The sequence below is a fragment of the Schistocerca americana genome, chromosome 4 (genome assembly GCF_021461395.2).
Source record: "Schistocerca americana isolate TAMUIC-IGC-003095 chromosome 4, iqSchAmer2.1, whole genome shotgun sequence".
Taxonomy (NCBI): Eukaryota; Metazoa; Arthropoda; class Insecta; order Orthoptera; family Acrididae; genus Schistocerca; species Schistocerca americana.
This window is the reverse complement of record NC_060122.1, coordinates 218,498,935-218,513,279: the sequence shown is the minus strand read 5'-3', so window position 1 is coordinate 218,513,279 and position 14,345 is coordinate 218,498,935. Positions and strand designations below refer to the sequence as shown.

The 14,345-nt window shown below is 43.8% G+C and overlaps 1 protein-coding gene across 2 annotated transcripts in view; it reads right to left on the bottom strand.

The window, feature by feature from the left end:
• LOC124612423 (muscle, skeletal receptor tyrosine protein kinase-like) overlaps positions 1-14,345 on the bottom strand; it is a 621,962-nt gene that overhangs the window by 38,912 nt on the left and 568,705 nt on the right. For both annotated transcript variants that reach the window (XM_047140628.1, XM_047140627.1), the window contains exon 6: positions 8,725-8,889. In XM_047140628.1, coding sequence (XP_046996584.1) covers positions 8,725-8,889 — 165 coding nt within the window. The remainder of the gene's footprint in view (positions 1-8,724; positions 8,890-14,345) is intronic.

The window sequence follows — 14,345 nt, the reverse complement described above, 5'->3', positions numbered from 1 at the left end:
ATCATGCTGTATGCGACTTTTTCTGCTCCAAAACTGTAAGGCAATAACTGCCGTTGATGTCTTCAGTACACTCTTAGAACACTGTATCTATTGGTTTTATTGTTGTTCCAAGCCTACTGTGTACTGATGGTTCCATGAATCAGGCAGAGTCATGATCCGGTGAGAACATGAAATCGATTACGATTCGAGATAGCTAAACACAGCACTGGATATTCTTTTCTTGGCCTTTTTAGTCAACGGTCAGTAATGGCGACCACCATGTGATTAATTGTTTGCAGGGCAGCTCCACAGTTACAATCTGGAGATGTTGCCCAGCCCCATTTGTGCTTTAGATATCCGTAGTTCCCTTGTCCTGTTCGGATGCGGTTGATGGCGCTCCACTGGCGACTGGGGAGTGTGAAACCTGGAACTCGCATGGAAGGCTTTTCAACCAGATGAACGTTGAACACTGACGATTCTTCCGACTGACTTCTCCATACTTCGTTGATATTAAAGTCGGAGGCTTCAAGATGTCGTGCAGTTCGCCAAGGTAGTTTTCTTGACTTCAGACGCTGATGTTCTGCTATTAATATATCGCTGTGTACGGGTAGCTGGGGGTTCTTCTGAATGTTTCTCCAGGTCTTCAGGAGAGCCTCTGATCTTCGTATAGCAGGATGTTGGATGTTACTTAAAACTGGTAGCCATGCAGTTTGAGAGTCAATGATGTTCTGGAGGGTACCGACAGCGACGTGGAGCCACAGAGATTCCACCGCAGTGACCACTGTGTTAGGTTTCTCAGTTGAGGATTCATGACGCGAACAGAACGATGGAGCTTGCCCCACAGATCCTCGATTAGGTTTAAATCCAGGTGTTTGATGACCACGTAATGTAAGCTTATCAGTCCGTCGCTGACATAGAAGCCTGCAAACATCCTTTCCTTCCCGTCTGTGCAAGCTGCGCAGTGACTAGAGTACATGTAAAGCTTACTGGGACAGGGTAAATGCTAGTTACAATGAAGTCGATAATTCTATCGTAATATTGGCATTTTAATTTGATATTCCCCACAACTGACAAAATTTACAAAAAAAAGTGAATCTCTTTGTCCACCCACACACACCTGAGAATGGCACATTAACAATTTGCAATTACGCGCCCCTATTACCGGCAGCTGCGTTGATAAATACTCGGCACCTCGCAAGGATAACTTCTAGATCGAGAATATTAGGTAAGTTGATGGAAGTGGTTAGGCGTTGGTGAAAATGTCGCTTCTGAGCACACAAAGAGCTCTAACCGCAGAACTATGGACGGAACACGCGTTGGTGCAATGCTGCGATACAGACCGTATGCATGTAATGCATGTATCATCGCTAACGGAGGACATTTTGAACATTTCCTGTAATAAAGTGTTTGAAGTCACGCTGGTACGTTCTGTTGCTGTGTGTTTCCATTCCACGATTAACGTGATTTGAAGAGAAGTAATAAAATGAGCTCTAACATGGAAAGTAAGCGTGTCCGCACACATGTCCACATAACATATTTTCTTTCTTTGTGTTTGAGGAATGTTTCCTGAAAGTTTGGCCGTACCTTTTAGTAACACCCTGTGTAACCTCCATTGCCGCCACCTGCCGTTGTGAGTGTTTATTGCACGTTGCCATCGAACATTCGCGTTGGTCACTGGTGACTGGACCGTGCATTTTGCACACCCTGTAGATGTACCGTACTGGAGCAGCTCCTTTTCAGTTCCCCAGACTGTCAAACAGTGAAGCACGATATGGGGGAAACGCAATACGGGGCTGTGTGTGTGGGGGGGGGGGGGGGGGGGAGGGGGCGAAGGGGGGGGGGGGGGTACTCAACTGTTTGCCGGAACTGTTTGTGCCGACTGCGCCCGCAGGTCTGCAGAACTGCCCATTTCACGAACGTGCCCCCAGCAGCGGCGGCGGGATTAGCTGGCGGCGACCACCGCGGCCTCCCTTCCTATCTGTAATTACTCCGCCATCTTAATTACCTACCGACCTGGGCGATGAGGGCAGCAGCCGACAATACCTCCCCCTAACCACCGAGCCTTCACGTGCGCTCCCAGGTCGGCTGGCAGTCTACCGCGGAAAATTGCTCGCTAGCATTTATCGCTCGTGCTGAGTCCGTCTTAGGCGCCTGCTAAGTTTGTGACGCGTTATGATGGAAGTTGAGAAGCTAATTTCGGAGTTTCCCTGCAACAGACGGGGCTGAGAAAGAGCAAAGGGTGCTGCGCTCACTGTGTGCAGACTGCAGCGCCATTCAGCCGACCAACAGGCAAGCAGCTCACGGTATCGCAAACTGTGCTTGCCAGTAACAACAGGGACTTGTCGTCAACCGCATACGACAAAGATACTTTTTCAAAAATTTATTCAGGAAATAATTACAGCTGCTCTTACCTTTGTAATAACATATGTACATTTATAAGAGTGGAAGACCAAGAACGTAGTGCTCGGATTAAAAGGGTATAGTCTTTCGACCCTACTGTTCAATTTATGTACTGAAGAAGCAATGACGGAAATAAAAGAATCGTTCAAGAGTGGGATTATTACTCAGGGTGAAAGAATATCAAAGATAAGATACGCTGATGACATTGCTATCCTCGCTGAAAGTGAGGAAGTATTGCAGGATCTGCTGAATGAAACGTACGGTATAATAAGTACAGAACATGGATTGAGAAAGGCAAAAGTAGTGAGAAGTATCAGAAATGAGAACAGCGAGAAACTTAAGATTACGATTGATGTTCAGGAAGTAGATGAAGTTAAGGGGAGTCGGTTGGTTCTATCTCGGCCATGTTAAATTATATGAATTTAGGAAATTTTTCTTCCTATCCAATTGACATATTATCATGGTTTTTTTGTTGTGGTCCTTATATCTTTATCTTCATTTTAAACTGATAAGTCTTAAAAATAATAAAAACTTATATTTAAAAAAATATTTTTTAATGTAGCCATAAAAACTGCAATTTTCTTACTTTAATTAAATTTATACCATAGTTTTTAAAAGATATTCATATTTCCTCAGTTTAAATCAACAAATAACAAATAAGAAACAATTTTAAAAAATCATCTTGATAACATTAATAGAAGCCAAGAAAAATGTTCCCAAAAATTGAAAAACACAGTTGTCGGGCAAACGCAAATAAAGATAAGACTATTAAACAATGATTTCATTCTTACATTACTACATTCCAGCTTCATATGAAGGTCTATCTGGATCTTCTAGTTGTTCAAACTGGTCCTCAATCTTTCTTCTTGCTTGCTGTGTGGCCTGGCGACACTTTTTCTCAATTTGTGTGACAGCTTTGTCTGCTTTTTTAATCAGAAGTTCGTCGTCCTTTTTCAAACATTTGACACAGTTCTTGCCTGGATATATGCCTGGATGACTCAAAATTTTATACTTTGCTAAATTTCCTTCATTGAAACTTGTAATAGCTTCGTATACTCCCAGCTGAAATGTAGACATTAAAATAAAACTGCTTTTGGTAGCCGCGACCATACAACATTATTGAACGACTCTGACTGATTTTGCGTTCCACCATGTAGGCACTTACGCAAGAGGTCGGGATGGACCAAGTCTCTAAATATTGGTTTTATTTGTTCCATGACAGCGAAAGCAAGATGAGTGTGGTCATTGTGGTCATAAGGCTCATTTTTCTCTTGGGCTTTCGGAATTTGTACCAGCTTGTCTCATCTTTGGGGCATAGTCTGTTGGTAGCCGTCAAATGAAAAAATTCTACCCAGACAGCTACCTTCATGTCCTTTAGAGTTTTTGTAGCATTCCCTCTTATAGTTAGGCCATAATATAGTTGTATTTGATTTATAGCCTCACCAGTAACGCAGCCACAACCACCGATGGTTTTGTCGTCTGAAAGTTTTGTTTTCCCAAGTTTCTATTTCCTGAGGCGACTACCCATCCGCTTCTGGACGTGACCGCAACATTCCAATTTCTTAATTGAGAAGTCGGGACCATATGGCTTGGTCTCACAAACCTTAGGGTAAGAAGCATTGTCCCTGTCTCGTAAATAATATTTCTACCGCACTCCGTATTTTAGCAGCGATTCTTGGAACACTTCCACAACTCCTTTTACCTCCATTCCTCCACTTACTCCAGAGCAGTTAGCTAGGCAATCAGCATAATGATTGTTGGTCATTCTATTTTCGCATCTGCAATACTTGGATAAAATTTTAACATCAGTTACCTTGCCTGTGTTTTCTGCTATTGCAGATACAATTCCATTGAGTGAAGTGTGGCCCCTACGTTGCCACGATCCGTCAAATACACTCCTGGAAATTGAAATAAGAACACTGTGAATTCATTGTCCCAGGAAGGGGAATCTATATTGACACATTCCTGGGGTCAGATACATCACATGATCACACTGACAGAACCACAGGCACATAGACACAGGCAACAGAGCATGCACAATGTCGGCACTAGTACAGTGTATATCCACCTTTCGCAGCAATGCAGGCTGCTATTCTCCCATGGAGACGATCGTAGAGATGCTGGATGTAGTCCTGTGGAACGGCTTGCCATGCCATTTCCACCTGGCGCCTCAGTTGGACCAGCGTTCGTGCTGGACGTGCAGACCGCGTGAGACGACGCTTCATCCAGTCCCAAACATGCTCAATGGGGGACAGATCCGGAGATCTTGCTGGTCAGGGTAGTTGACGTACACCTTCTAGAGCACGTTGGGTGGCACGGAATACATGCGGACGTGCATTGTCCTGTTGGAACAGCAAGTTCCCTTGCCGGTCTAGGAATGGTAGAACGATGGGTTCGATGACGGTTTGGATGTACCGTGCACTATTCAGTATCCCCTCGAGGATCACCAGTGGTGTACGGCCAGTGTAGGAGATCGCTCCCCACACCATGATGCCGGGTGTTGGCCCTGTGTGCCTCGGTCGTATGCAGTCCTGATTGTGGCGCTCACCTGCACGGCGCCAAACACGCATACGACCATCATTGGCACCAAGGCAGAACCGACTCTCATCGCTGAAGACGACACGTCTCCATTCGTCCCTCCATTCACGCCTGTCGCGACACCACTGGAGGCGGGCTGCACGATGTTGGGGCGTGAGCGGAAGACGGCCTAACGGTGTGCGGGACCGTAGCCCAGCTTCATGGAGACGGTTGCGAATGGTCCTCGCCGATACCCCAGGAGCAACAGTGTCCCTAATTTGCTGGGAAGTGGCGGTGCGGTCCCCTACGGCACTGCGTAGGATCCTACGGTCTTGGCGTGCATCCGTGCGTCGCTGTGGTCCGGTCCCAGGTCGACGGGCACGTGCACCTTCCGCCGACCACTGGCGACAACATCGATGTACTGTGGAGACCTCACGCCCCACGTGTTGAGCAATTCGGCGGTACGTCCACCCGGCCTCCCGCATGCCCACTATACGCCCTCGCTCAAAGTCCGTCAACTGCACATACGGTTCACGTCCACGCTGTCGCGGCATGCTACCAGTGTTAAAGACTGCGATGGAGCTCCGTATGCCACGGCAAACTGGCTGACACTGACGGCGGCGGTGCACAAATGCTGCGCAGCTAGCGCCATTCGACGGCCAACACCGTGGTTCCTGGTGTGTCCGCTGTGCCGTGCGTGTGATCATTGCTTGTACAGCCCTCTCGCAGTGTCCGGAGCAAGTATGGTGGGTCTGACACACCGGTGTCAATCTGTTCTTTTTCCCATTTCCAGGAGTGTATTGCTGTCAAGTCTCTATTACCATCATTTTCACCGACACTTTCTCCAACAGCAGCCTTCATACTCTCTTAGACCTCTTTTGCACCATCTCGAAGCATCTTATTGTAATATTTGAAAGCTGTCGGAGTCGGTAAGTTCATTACACCGAAGAAAGTTTCGCCGCTTCTTCACCTTTTCCAATACATCGGAATGCATAAGCTAATTGAACATTCACTTCTCATTGTTTAGAGTCTGGTAAGCATGGAGAATTAGTAGTGGACACTTCAAGAGAACAGTCACTGCACTTTATTACTACCGTTACTTTAAGCCTAGCCTGGTCCCAGTAGAGACGGTAAGGGATCCTTTACATTTTACGCACACTGCAAATTGGCTAACTAGGCTACCTAAACTGTTGATATTAACAATATCATAGCAACCTCCTTCTTTTCCATATATCTCATATTTAGCCCAGTTACGGATAAGCTTCTTAGAAGAAGAGCTTGTTTTAGAAGCACAAGCAGCTTCAGTACTAGTACTAGCCCTAGGCTCATTTTCACAATGAACTTCCACTTCAGGTTCACCACGATGCAAAAACTGTTTTTGGTTACATCTCCCCCCGCTGAACTCACGTTTTCTTTTCTTATTTCGTATTCGCGGCATTTTTACATAATATAAACTTATTTGCTGAGATCTAAACACTGAAATACGAATATCGTAAAGAAAATTCACTTTCAAGCACCACAAAGAAAGAACTGAAAACAGCAAAGTAAACTGGCAGCTGTTTTCATCATTGTTGCCATTAGTATTTCACCAGTGTCACCAACTAAGCTTTCAAACAGCTGTACTATCACAAGTAGTCACTAGCGAGTAAAAAGAAGGTTGAGTTCATGAAAAGTGTGCGTTGCAGGGCTTTACTAAAACGCTTGTAAAACGGAAACCACTCAATTAATAAATTTGGTATCAATCTAAATCCAAATATATGCGTAACAAAAAAGTGCAAAAAATAAAAATAAAAATTTTTGAAACAAACAACCATCCGACTCCCCTTAAGGAATTCTACTATCTAGGTAGCAAAATTACCCACCACGGACGGTGCCAGGACACAAAAACAGGCCAGCTCCTGCATAAAAAGCATTGCTGATCAAGAGAAGTCTACTAGCATTAAACGTAAGTCTTAATTTGGGGAAGACATTTCTGAGAACGTGCATCAGGAGCACAGTAGAGAATCGAAGCATTTTAAATGTAGTGTTACAGAAGAATGTTGAAAATTAGGTGGACTGATAAGATAATGAATGAGGCCGTTCTCCGCAGAATCGGCGAGGAACGGAATACATGAAAAACAGTGATAAGCAGAAGGCACAGTGTGATAGGACATTTGTTATGATATCACGGAATAACTTCCATGGTACTAGAGGGAGCTGTAGAGGGCAAAAACTATAGAGGAAGACATGGATTGCAATACATGAAGCAAATAACTGAGGGCGTATGTTGCAAGTACTGCTATGAGATGAAGAGGTTGGTACATGAGAGAAATTCGAGGAAGTCTTCATCAAACCTACCAGAAGACTGATGGAATAAAATGTACATTTATTTAAACAAAAGCATAATGTGACTACAATTCTTTTGAGTGTCACGCCGCGTCATCACAAAACACTACAAAACGACGTTACTCCAGTTAGTTGCCCTGAAGAATAGCTCTGCAAAGAGGTCGAAACCTCGGTTTGGTAGTAGTTGTTAGTTTTCTTAATGACTGTCTGCTGTAGTGTGTTATTGTTAAACAATATTTAAAATACTATACTTTACAAGAGAGTAAATAACAAGGGCGTCTCCGGCCTAGCAGTTTATGTCTGTTACAATAGAGATGCAGCATGGCTAATTTAAATCTCTGACATCATTTATACTTTAGCTCGCCGACTTAGATCTAGTAGGGCAAGACAAAAGTAAACATCATCGTCTTTTTAACCATTATACTGCCAAGACGCGAATATTTGTTATCCGCTTGTAACTTACTATTTTAAACACGGAGACAACAAAGAATCTTATAGCCTAGTGAGCATTACAAAGTGGATTCATCTTATTACGTTATTATTGTTCGATACCTCAACAGGTAAAAACGGTACTTGTGAAGCGAAGAGTGTACGGCTGGTAACTTTCAATGGTGGTAGTGTGGACAGAAACGAGAAAAAATGTCCAATTAACGTGGGCTCTAAATTGCATACCTGAGAAGGTATGACTATTCGTTCATCTTCGCTAATGTGAAACATCTCTTCTACTGAGCAAGTGTTAATAGCTGTTAAGATATGCACTTTAGAGCCCACGTTTAATGGACATTTTTTCTCGTTTTTGTCCACACTACCACCACTGAAAGTTACCAGCCCTACACTCGTCGCAACACAAGTACCGGTACATATATTCAACTGTCAGAGGTATCAGAAAGGTTTTCGTTTATAACTTTCGACTCGTTCGTTTACAGTACAGGGATCCTTACTTCAAATTAATACATTTATCGTTCTCCATCATCCTAGAAAGTCCGTAACATCATCAAGGAATCACCCCGTGTATGCGTACATTTACAGACTCCCACGCCTATAACTTTGTCGCTCTGAAGTCTCGTTGGATGACGTCTCCGGACATGGGTTCCTATTCAAAATATGATGTACTCACTCCCCTCTACAGGTCGTAAAAGTCTGTAACGGGAATTTCCGACCACCCTGTATAGGGGTTGCCGACCCCAACTCCGTCTTCTGACTGTTTACATATCTCTGCATTTGAATACGCTTGGCTATGTCAGTTTCTTTGGCGCTTCAGTGTGTAACGCAAGTTTAAATGCAGGTCGGTTGCAGCGACTATGCGCAGGTGAAGAGGCTTACAAAGAACACTGCATGCGAGATACACTGCAGACGTCTTCATACTGAAGATCTCAAAACCAACAATAACAGTGAAACCTTCCGCCGAGGAATGAAAATTCCCGTCTTGTACCGAACACAACGGAAGGGTATTCAGTGCCTTTGCAGGCCCTCGTGGCGGTGAATGTTGCAGTCGGGACTCACCCCTGGGCACGACGCCCAGCAGGGCGAGTATGTTGGGGTGGCGGAAGGCGCTCATGGTCTCGACCTCGCGCATGAAGTCGTCCTCCGCCTCCCGCGTGGCCGCCTCCTTGAGCACCTTCACCGCCACCACCTCCGGCTGGCGGCCGTCCCCTCGCCGCAGCTCTCCTGTAACAAAGCGAACGTGTCAGCCAACACCGCACTGGGCGAGGCGGGCAGGCTCAAAGGCGTACATATTAGGACAAATGGATATGGAAGATTCACGTGTCATGTGAACCGACAGTTTATTTGGTACATTTGACAATTTATTTGAAATTTTTGCCACAGTGGGCAGCTTTGCGTGGCTGAACACATGAGTCATTCTTCTTCTTTGGCTAGCAGAGGATATTATTGACCAGAGCTCAGGAGAGCGAAGTCGGAAACATTTGTCGGCTAGAGAGGGACAGAGAGTTACGTCATGGCAGAATGAAAAGCTTGGCTGGCGGACGTATCGCACAGAGAATGCTCCAGACGATAGAGCATCATTTAAGGGGGCTCTGTAAAGAAGTGTCTTATTCCGGGAAAAAGATAATTTGCACTGCAAGCACTAGCCAAGTAATTATTCTAGAATAAAGAGTTCATCGTGTCGAACACTATCAACGTATTAATATTCAGGATGATTTACCAGTCATGTGTGTGGTATCAACGTTCGATACCACACTTGTTAGGGGTTGCAGTTCTCAACCGCAGCCCGTATTAGTATCGCTGGACCCGCGAGTCGAGACTAGCGCCGCTAGAGCCATTCCGCGGCTTGCGCTCGGACACTCTTGCTCGGGACGTCAAGTAGGAAAGTAGCATAGCTTTCATCTGATAGGAAGCAACCTCTAACCAGGCGCTTAGTTAAAGTATGGCCTATGTGATGCCTCTATAGCTCTCTGTTTATATTTATATTCCTTTTGACTATGAAGACTCCCGTACCACCAGTTAAGTACTATATATTATTTTTTACCAACGACTTCTAATTACTTTGCAGCCAGCTCCTTATCGACTTCACTGACAAACCTGCTGTATATGCAAAGAAGAGATACGTATGTATCGTATTCGTCCACGAGACTCAGAGGGCCATAGACACGGGTTCCCAGGTAGATGCCGTGTTTCTTGACTTCCGCAAGACGTCTAAACAGTTCCCCATAGTCGTTTAATGAACAAAGTAAGAGCATATGGACTATCAGACCAATTGTGTGATTAGATTGAAGAGTTCCTAGATAACAGAACGCAGCATGTCATTCTCAATGGAGAGAAGTCTTCAGAAGTAAGTGTGATTTCAGGTGTGCCGCAGGGGAGTGCCGTAGGACCGTTGCAATTCACAATAAGCGTAAATGACCTTGTGGATGACATCGGAAGTTCACTGAGGCTTTTTGCGGATGATGCTGTTGTATATCGAGAGGTTGTAACAATGGAAAATTGCGCTGAAATGCAGGAGGATCTGCAACGAATTGACGCATGGTGCAGGGAATGGCAATTGAATCTCAATGTAGACAAGTGTAATGTGCTGCGAATACATAGAAAGAAAGATCCCTTATCATTTGGCTACAATATAGCAGGTCAGCAACTGGAAGCAGTTAATTCCATAAATTATCTGGGAGAACGCATTAGGAGTGATTTAAAAGGGAATTATCATATAAAGTTGATCGTCGGTAAATCAGGTCCCAGACTGAGATTCATTGGAAGAATCCTAAGGAAATGCAATCCGAAAACAAAGGAAGTAGGTTACAGTACGCTTGTTCGCCCATTACTTGAATGCTGCTCACCAGTGTGGGATCCGTACCAGATAGGGTTGATAGAAGAGATAGAGAAGATCCAACGGAGAGCAGCGCGCTTCGTTACAGGATCATTTAGTAATCGCGAAAGCGGTACGGAGATGATAGATAAACTCCAGTGGAAGACTCTGCAGGAGAGACACTCAGTAGCTCGATACGGGCTTTTGTTGAAGTTTCAAGAACATACCTTCACTGAGGAGTCAAGCAGCATATTGCTCCCTCCTAGGTATATCTCGCGAAGAGACCATGAGGATAAAATCAGAGAGATTAGAGCCCACACAGAGGCATACCGACAATCCTTCTTTCCACGAACAATACGAGACTGCAATAGACGGGAGAACCGATAGAGGTACTCAAGGTACCCTCCGCCACACGTCAGGTGGCTTGCGGAGTATGGATGTAGATGTAGATGTAGATATCTATTTAGCATTGGTCACCAGTCATTTACATTGGCGACGATTCGTTCATCGTCGTCATAGCAATGTGATCAATATCCTAATTAGCTTTCGCTCGCCACTATTAGTTAAAGTATATCATCAAGAAAAGCAAATAGTAAATTTTATGTAATGAAGTAGTGTGTATAAAAGTAATTTTTCTATTGTGTATGATAATGTTACAAAAAAGTGGTTGTAGTTCATGTTACTTCCAGTCTTCTCCGTGTCATTTACTTGCTGTGATTTAATATTCTCATATTTTGACTCACCCACTGTTATCTAAGAGTTTAACTGACAGCACCTGTCCTTACTTGCTTTGAACCAGAATGTTGACAACTGGTGTATGTTTTAATTGTTACAGCATGTTTCACACGTTGCATACGTTTATTTTGACACTTAAGTTTCCTGGTTATTTTACATTGTATATTAAAACGTCGTTTCTTTTGACTAGCAGTCTACTTTAATTTTACTGCTCGATATAACAGTCATGATAGATACGTTCATACTTATGTGCTTAGGTTATACTTAATTCACGTGCCAACTGTATTTTATTTAACTCATTTTCTGTCGTTTCCGTTCCCTTTTGTGTACATGTTCATAAACGTATGATGTCAACTCTGACTACATGTTTGCGCTCTCAGGTTCATGCTCGCAGTACGTGTGATCTTTGTCACTTTCCCGTCATTTGCGTTTATTCCACCACGCAGGTTAGAACGTAGTTTTCATCATGTCAAGTGTTGGCCACTTCTTAACATGTGGTGATATCTTTTCGGAAAAATGGACGAATTTCTACATCTTCATCTACCTACATATTCCGTAAGCCAATGTACGGTGCGTGGCGGAGGGTACCCTGTACCACAACTAGTCGGTTCGTTTCCTGTTCCACTCGCAGACAGAGCGAGGAAAAAATAACTGTCTGTATACCTCCGTGTGAGCCCTAATTTCTCGTATCTTATCTTCGTGGTCCCAACGCGAAAGATATGCTACAGTTAGCTTCATATGCCGGTTCTCTAAACTTTCTCAGTAGTGTTCTTCAAAATTAATGTCTTCTTACCTCCAGCGATTGTCACTTGAGCTCCCGAAGCATACTGGTAACACTTGCATGCTGATCGAACCTACCACTAACAAATGTAGCCGCTTGCCTTTGAACTGCTTCGATGTCTTCTTCGAATCCGATCTGGTGCGGATCCCAAACATTATAGCAGTAATCAATTACATGTCGCACCAGTGTCCTATGTGCCATCTGCCCAATGATGGGCAAACATCTATTAGGCGCACTACGAATGTAGTGTTGTGGACATGTTGGGAATGTGGATCTCACGGGGAGCGTGCAAGGGATAAGTCCCTGCAGACGCAGTATCCTCCGTGCCCGCGGTGGCTCAGATGGATAGAGCGTCTGCCATGTAACCAGGAGATCCCGGGTTCGAGTCCCGGTCGGGGCACACATTTTCAACATGTCCCCAATGAGGTGTATCAACGCCTGTTTGCAGCTAGGGTGTCCATTTAATTATCATTTCATTTCTAGCAAAGGTGCATGGTCATCCACGGTAACTGTTCTTTCGGGAACAGATACTGCCGTCATATATAGATAATGAACCACACTTTCCTAAAATTCTGCCAATAAATCAAAGTCGACCATTCACCTTCCCAACCATAATCCTCACATGCTGGTTCCATTTCATATTACTTCACAACGTTACACCAAGGTATTTAGTCGACAAGACTGTGTTAAGCAGGACACTGCTAATGCTGTATCCAAACATTACGGGTGGTTTTTTTCTACTCACCGGCATTAACCTACATTTTTCTACATTAAGGCCAGCTGCCATTCATCACACCAACTACAAATTTTGTCTAGATCATCTTGTATTTAAACGACAGTACACCTTCCTGCGCACCACAGCATCGTCAGCAAACAACGGCAGATTGCTGCCTCCCCTGTCTGTCAGATCATTTACGTATATGGAAAATAGCAACGGTCCTATCACACTTCCCTGTGGCACTCCTGATGTTACCCCTGTCTCCGATGAACACTCGCCGTCGAGGACAACATACAGGGTTCTATTACTTAAGAAGTCTTCGAACCAGTCACATATCTGAGAGCCAATTCCGTATGCACGTAGCCTCGTTAACAGTCTGCTGCGGGATACCGTGTCGAATGCTTTTCGGAAATCTAGAAATAATGAATCAGCCTGTTGCCCTTAATCCACATGTTGTTGATTTTATAATGTTCGGTACCATGTTGCCTTACATGACAACTACATGTTGTTAGTTGGTACCATTGCCCTACATAAGTAATTTTACAATCTTTTTTTCTTTGTGGTCTAATGTATAAACTATGAGTATACTTGTGTGTGTGTTTATGTGTTTGTATGTGTGTGTGTGGGGGGGGGGGGGGGAGGGAGGGGGGGGGCGGCGACTGATTGCTTGCAGATCACCTGATGCTGACATACTTACAAACTGCTGAAATTGCACTCGTGTACGAACAATAAAGATTTTTCGTACAGCCTAAGCGCAATGACAACTTTCAGTTTCAACCATTGAAAAGATTAAATATAATTTCACAATACTATCTTTTATCATTTATAAGTATTGGACTGTAACTTATCGTCACTGAAAGATAAAAATTGTAACTGACAAAACCTTCACTGTCATGCCTTGCACTGTTGCGTGGACAATGAATCGTATTTCCAGAAAAGAAACAAAGGTTTTATTTTCTAATGCAGCCTGATAAACAAAATAAGACAAGGCAGTTGCTCGCGAAGTGATTTCTTCCAGAAAAATGCAGCTAAGTACTTCACAGTCTTGCAAAGTGCAGACAGAGTAGAGCAGAGTTATCCGTTTCTAGGTAAGAATCTACTGTAGGGTCTAAACGAACTTTTCGAGAGGAAATTAGAAACATTATACATTAACAAAAATTCATCTAAATTCAGGGGGTGCATTTTACAAAACGACATAGTTTTTGTTACGCAACATTTAACTATTGTTTGTAACTGTTTCCTGACAAAGACATTCTGAGTATTATTGGTGATTATGCTTTATATTCAGCTTCATTTATAAAGAGCCAGATGCAAGTTAGTTTAACCAGTATCACATACATCAAAAGTAATTTGCACAATTGTATTTGTGTTTAAAGGTAGAGTAGGAAAGGCGATCGTAGATCGGAATCAGTAATCGGAATCTTGAAAAGTACTTGCTTTCACATTGCTAGCGAGAAGTTTTGTCATACACAGTTACCATTTAACAAGTTTCAATCTTCATATCGGGACCAGCGGGGATACAATACAAAGCACGTTGTTCTGGTGTGCAGACATGTACAATTACTCCAGTAACAAGTGAGGTAAATGGGTTCCACGCCTTCACGTATACAACAATTGCACTGTGTGCCGTG